The sequence below is a fragment of the Sciurus vulgaris genome (assembly GCF_902686455.1).
Source record: "Sciurus vulgaris genome assembly, chromosome: 5".
In the NCBI taxonomy this organism is placed as follows: Eukaryota; Metazoa; Chordata; class Mammalia; order Rodentia; family Sciuridae; genus Sciurus; species Sciurus vulgaris.
In genome coordinates this window covers 119203030-119209029 of record NC_136465.1, presented here as the reverse complement: position 1 = coordinate 119209029, position 6000 = coordinate 119203030, and the positions used below count along the sequence as shown (strand labels likewise).

General features: G+C 55.3%; 1 protein-coding gene across 7 annotated transcripts in view; it reads left to right on the top strand.

Moving 5' to 3' along the window:
- BAZ2A (bromodomain adjacent to zinc finger domain 2A) overlaps positions 1-6000 on the top strand; it is a 34164-nt gene continuing 28164 nt past the window's right edge. For 3 of the 7 annotated variants that reach the window (XM_079143221.1, XM_079143216.1, XM_079143215.1), the window contains exon 1: positions 1-203. In XM_079143221.1, the coding sequence (XP_078999347.1) occupies positions 200-203 (4 nt within the window). In that variant the 5' untranslated portion in view covers positions 1-199. Of the gene's footprint in view, positions 204-224; positions 942-990; positions 1411-4823; positions 4909-4964; positions 5556-6000 lie in introns of those variants that run through there. The other 4 variants (XM_079143217.1, XM_079143219.1, XM_079143218.1 and 1 more) reach the window with 4 other exon arrangements.

The following is a 6000-nucleotide window of genomic DNA, read 5'->3' as shown; positions in this document are numbered from 1 at the left end:
CCACTCCAGTCTGTCACACAGGGACATCACCCTACAGCAGTTCAGCCTGTGTGGTTTGGAGGAAGCATACATTGGCTTTTTGATTCTTGCTAGTTCCCAGCTCACAGTTTGAGAGGATCCAATACCAGCTTTTGCGTGAAGGGGGACCCAAGGACAGTGAGGAGCCGGGTGGTCCTAGCCTGGAGCCCTGCCGACTGACATGGGTAAGTACTGGGCCAGCCCTGGGGAAGGCCTGAGGGATGCCTAGCTCCCTCCCTGCCTGACTCAGCAGGGGTGGGGCCTAACCTTTGCACATTTTGGGGGTGAAGGAGAGGAAATGGGACTATGCAGAGGTCAGAGAGCTCAGCTGATGAGGCTGCCCACCATGAGATCCTAGCATTGCAAGCTCTACTTTTAAGGAAGCCCCTGAGCCTGTACCTTAGGCCGGGGTTTTCCCCTCTCCCCTGTGGAGTATTGCCCCTCGCTCATTTCCATTTAAGCTGGGGAGATTCAAGTAATATTCTTTTGTACTTTTTTGCTAGCCCACACAAAAGAAAGGCCCGCTTTTGGTCATGTTGGGGAGGGTCTCTGAGGTGCTTCCTTCCCCCTAATTTCTCTTAGGCCTTTAAGTCCCTGTCTTCTCTCCTCCCCCACCCTGACCCACCACCAGGTGGGGGCTGCACAGAGCAGCTGCTTCCTGTTGCCCTAGAGGTTACTGGTAGTTGGAGCAAAACTGAACTATGAATAAAGCCCATTCTCACAGACCCACATCAGCCTCACTAGGGCTGCTATAGATGGCCTCCACATTAGTCATCGAGGACACCGAGTGCGAGGTAGAGCTGAGGTTGAGAGAACTGGGAGAGTTTTGCCCTTGCGGCTTCTCGATTCCAGAGGCTTCATGGCTGTGCGGATGGGTGCGTGAGGATCTGAAACTACGGAACCTGTTCACCTAGTAGGCCGCTGTACGTGATCCCCAGTATGCTCGGCCTTGAGTTCCCTCTCCCTCTTCCCCTGGTCTCCTTGGAATCCTTGGGGCACCCGCTGCCTTCTCAGCCTCCTTTGTGAAGGGGTCTTTCGTGGCTCGGGAGCGCAGGCAGAGCTCACCCAAGTACTTCTGTTCGGACCCACCACCATCCCCCCACTTCGCCACAGAAGTTTCTGTCTCTTCCTGGGATCTGTTCTCTTCCTCCATCTGGGATCCTTCCTGGTTCTGGCCCCTAGGAGACGCCACCCGCTTCCCCATCCCCCAGCGGAGCCTTCGCGACAGCCCTTCCCAAGCGCTCGTTCTCACCCCAGTAGCTCCTGCCCCTTTAAGCGCCACCTCCCCCCTCCACCGCCGCCGGCCCAGGGCTGGGGGAGGAGGCGCCGCCGCCGCCCGGCTCGGCCACCTGCGCCGCCGCCGCCGCCGCCCGCGGCCCGGCCCTGCTCCAGGTGAGGCCCGGCACCTACCTCCGGCACCGAGTCCCGGGGCTGGCCGGCCCCCGGTCCCCTGCCCCGGGTTTCAGGATCTGCCCTTTCACCGCGGGAGCTGCCCTTCCTCTCTCCCCCGCACTATCTACTCGCCCATTTCTCCCCTGTCCTCTGCGACCGGAATCCAGAGGCTTCTCACGTCTCTCCGCCATCCTCTCCCGGGTACCCTTCCTATTCTGGGCCCAGGATCTCCCCTCCCCCGCGCTTTCTTCGCCAAAAAATCTCCCGCGGTCTAGGTCTCGCCTCCTCCCCTCTGGAATTAGCGCTTTCCCACGCCATCCTAACCCCAATGGGAGGGGGAATAACCGCCACCCCAACTCCTCTCCTTACCCGTAGTAAGGGTCGGGCGGGAGTGGGGCGCAGCACAGACTACAGTCACTGTCTGGCCATGCCTTGCTAGCCCTTCAAGTTCAACTAAGTCCACCTAAAGCTTTTCTGTAGCCCTTCTCCATCCTTCATCTTCCGGAGTTTGGGGTCCGACCTCAGCACCGCCTATTGAACCCAGGTGGGAAGGGCCCTCTTCTTGGGCCTGGGGTTGGCTGTTCCAACCTAGGAACGCCCTTCCCCCAGGATCCCGGAGCTGGGGGACCCCAGCGCTGCCGAAACCTTGCGGGCTGCTTGGGGGAGAAAGGATCCGGCTTGGTCTGTCTTTAAGGGAGTTGGGGTGTTAAGACGAGAGAAGCCCAAGCTTCTTTATCCAGATGCAGAGGAAGTCCCTACCCAAAAGAAATTTGGGCCTCACTATCAAGTGGGGCCACCATGGAGACTCCCATTGGGAAGTTTGGAAATAAGATCGTAAATCTGAGGGGCACAGGCTGACTTGGAGGGGAGATGAGAGGTTGTTTTCCTTTTAATGTATCATGAGAGAATCTAACCTTTCTAAAATATGGATGGTGAGGAAACTGTTTTGCTCTAACGGGGGTGGGGTGTGTGTGTGGGGGGGAGCAAATACAATGGTCAACAGGGCTGAAAGCCATCTCTCTACTGGACCCTATTAACAGTATGAACCATTCACAGTCCAGCGAAGGAAGGAAGGTCTTTTATAATTACCCTACCTCCAGTGGGGAATTCCCCTCCCCCCATCCCATTGCAGCCCGGGCTCTGATCCTTGTGCTGTCAATCCTACCCCTCACCTTCAGAATTAAGGAATGGGGTGTCGGGATTTGCTTCATATTCTTCTGAGTCACGTTCTAGGGGGATGGGAAGGCGCTGGCAGGAGAGAGGGTGGTCAGCAGTAGTGCTTGGGTTGGATGCCAGGAGTGTCTGGAGGTGGAGAGGGAAGGAGGTAGGATGCGATGACTTCCCTTCTCTCCCTCCCCCCGCCCAGCCATCTGGCTCCAAAATGGAGCCAGGCACCGTGGCAGCTGACCCCAAAGTCAGGGAGGTGCAGTAGAGGAACACCGGGAGAGTGAGAAAGGGGGAGCAGGTGTTCAATGTTTCACTCCCCTTTCTCTTCATTTCTTGTCCATTGACCTGTCTTGAGGGCGGTTCAGTCTATTCCCTAGACACTTTCCTCACAAGTTGCTTAAAAAAGAAAAAAAAGAAAAAAAAAAAATCTTGCCCCTCTTCCCCTTTCTAGTAGCTTCTTAAAGGAGTGGGTGGGTGATTGGCCACATCTCACATCTGATGGGCTTGAGGAATGTTTGGAGACATATGGGGTCAGTCTGCCCTCTGTCGTCTGGATGGAGAGAAGCACAGCTGCTGCATGGGGTGGCGTCTGGCAAGAAGTAAACACCCAGCTGTAGGGCATATCGGCAGCAGACCCCCATCCTTCAGAGAGCAAGGAAGATCTCTGCTTAGATGGGAATAAGGCGGGGTATCATCCAGGGATGAAGGTGATTGTAATCTTTCTGTACCAGATGGGAAAAGTGGATCCTGCTCCATTTTCTTTTCTAATCCAAAGTGGTCCTTTTCTATCCCGTGCTCCTCTTCCCAAACACTCAGTCTGGGATAGTTGGGGTTGCCCTGGAGACTAGGCCTGGGGCTCGGAAGGGGTGGAGGCAGTCAGTGGGGCACAGGAGTAACCGGCTCTTCCGGAGCGGAGTGGAGCCTGCGGAGGGTGTGTGTGGGTGTGTGGTGGTGGAGCGGAGGGGCGTGGCTACACCCGTCTGACTGGCGCAGGCTCCTCCCCTGCCTATCCAGTCTGGGACTGGCTGGCCCTGCTATTGCCGGGCGTAGGTAGGAAGATTCTCCCTAATCTGCCCTGGAAAAGGGAAGAGGCAGAAAAAGGGAATACCAGTTCTGTCCATTTGTCCCCTCTTCCTTCCCGCCCTTTTGGTGCCTGTTTCATGCTCTGAGCTTGCTTCTCCACCTACCTTTATTTTTTATTTTGGGGACAGAAAGGCATTCCTTAGCGGAAATTTGCTAGATCCCTTCTTTCTCCAGAAGGAAGGACTTTTCTAACTTCAATGTGGCTTCTATTTAGGGACTTGATCAGCAGAATGTGGAGGGGGTGTCTCCCTCTCCCTTTGATGACCTATAAATCTGTTTTGATAGGGAATAGGAAAGGATTTTGATTTCTACCTGTCTGCTCCTTCCCCTGGTAATCTACTTATCTCAGGAGAGGGAGAGACTCCCCTTAGCCTCTGCTGGTCTGCACACTTTGTGAGGTTTTGCTAAAGCAAGCTTCCTTTTTATCCTCTTAGCTATTTGTTGTGGTGGGTGGTGTCCCCAAAACTCAAAAGCCCACCCCTCTGTGGAGTAAGGAAATTCAATCTAGACTGATGGATTTGACACCCTACTCAGTTTTCAGATCTATGTCCTTCTCAAACCTCCAGAGGAAAAGGTATTTGTTGACATTCCCCAACCTGCCAGAGTTTCACCACCCCCACTCTGTTGCTCTTCCAGGATATTCAGCCTGAGCTTTGCAAGGTTTAGACAATTGTTTTTAGAACTGCATTGCATTGAATCGAATGGGAATTATCTTGAAGCCTGCAAAGAGTTGAATTATAAGGAAAGGAAACTTGGTTTCCTTTCTAGGCATACTTTCTACACTGTTTGACCTTGAACACATTAGTGAACCTCTCTGGGCTTTAATTCCTTAGCTTGACAAACAAGAAAAGGTTGAATGAGAAATTAAATATAAGCTCTAACATATGACATTGTTCCCCATTCTGGGACCTTGCAATAACATTTTAAAGGTAACAGCCAAACTCTAATCTTCTGTTAGATTTTGCTTTCCTGTTCTGTGTGAAGATTTCATACAGCTATGCACTCCTTCAGAAAAAGTGGAACTATAGAGTAGGTAGAGCTTTGAAGTATTTTATTTGTTGGTTAGTTTTCTACTTATTGTCTACCCCTCCGACTGCATTTAGGTTAGACTCAGGTCTTCCTTGTCTGGTCCCAAAGCCGAGCCTCCTTTTCCCCACTCACAGGTATCTTTCCGAAGCCCAGGGCCCTGCAGATGTCGCCTAGAAAGTGGTGATCCAGGCAGGACCTGGCTTCCCCGACAGGACAGAGGTGAGTTGGCAGCGGACTCTTGCCTCTCTCCACTCCTTTACCAGGACGGAATTGCCCTAACTAACCTTTTCATTTCTATTTTTCCACTACCCTGCCCAGAGAAATAAACTGCCCTCCAAAATTATCTTACAGGTGCCCGCCTCCCCAGGGAAGTAGTACGTGCTTTTAGTCCTAAAAATGTTACCTAGTCTTTTAGATTAACTTTGGGACTGTGGCTCACCTTTCTGGTTTGTGAAGCTAGACTACAGTGGGCAAAGAGATACAGCTATAGAGGGAGCTGACCAGGGGACAGGGTTGTTAGGACTCAGAGTGGCACTAGGACCCAGATCCGGGTCTGGATGCCAAAACGCCGGGCACTAGGACCCAGGAGCGGAGGCCGCGGAGGGCGGCTCTCTCTCGGCCGCAGCTTCCCCGCCCCCTCCGGCACCGACTCACTCCTCCCCCGCCGGCCATGTTGGCTCCGCTCGGGCCCCGCGGTTGAGCCGCGTCCCCCTCCCCCCTTCCCGGGCCCGGGACCCCAGGCCCCCCGACCCCCCTCCCCCCTGCGGGCGTCTCCTCTCCTCCTGGCGCCCGCAGCGCGGCCATGTGAACCGTCCACCCCCCGGGGAGAGACGAACCCCGAGCCCGGCTGGACGCCGCCTTCTCAGGTTTGTGGAGTCTGGCCGGGGGCCTGAGGGGAGGGAGCCCAGCTTTTACCCGAGGCTTTCCTCTGGGAAACCAGGCTTCCTAGTCGTCTTGAGCCTTGCCTGGGGCGAGAAGCTGACTCCGGCTAATTTCCCGCTAGGACTCAGCCAGAGGCGGGGTTCTCCCTGCCCGGGGGGCTGGCGGGGCTGCTGAGGACCGCGGCACCGGGCCGCGGGAACGGGCGGAGCTGCGGAGGCTCCCGGCGGCAGCGACGCGGTTGGAGGAGGCGGAGAAGCCTCTTGGCTGGCGGAGATGACTCCTGTGGGGGAACCGAGGTGGAATCCCGGGAGGGGCTCCACCTCTTTGGTTGGGGGTGGGGATTGCCCGCGTTCCAGGGGTGTGTAAGGGGGTTCCCTGGGTGGGTTAAACTCTGGGGATCGGGGCATTTTATCTGTGGTGAGTGAGGGG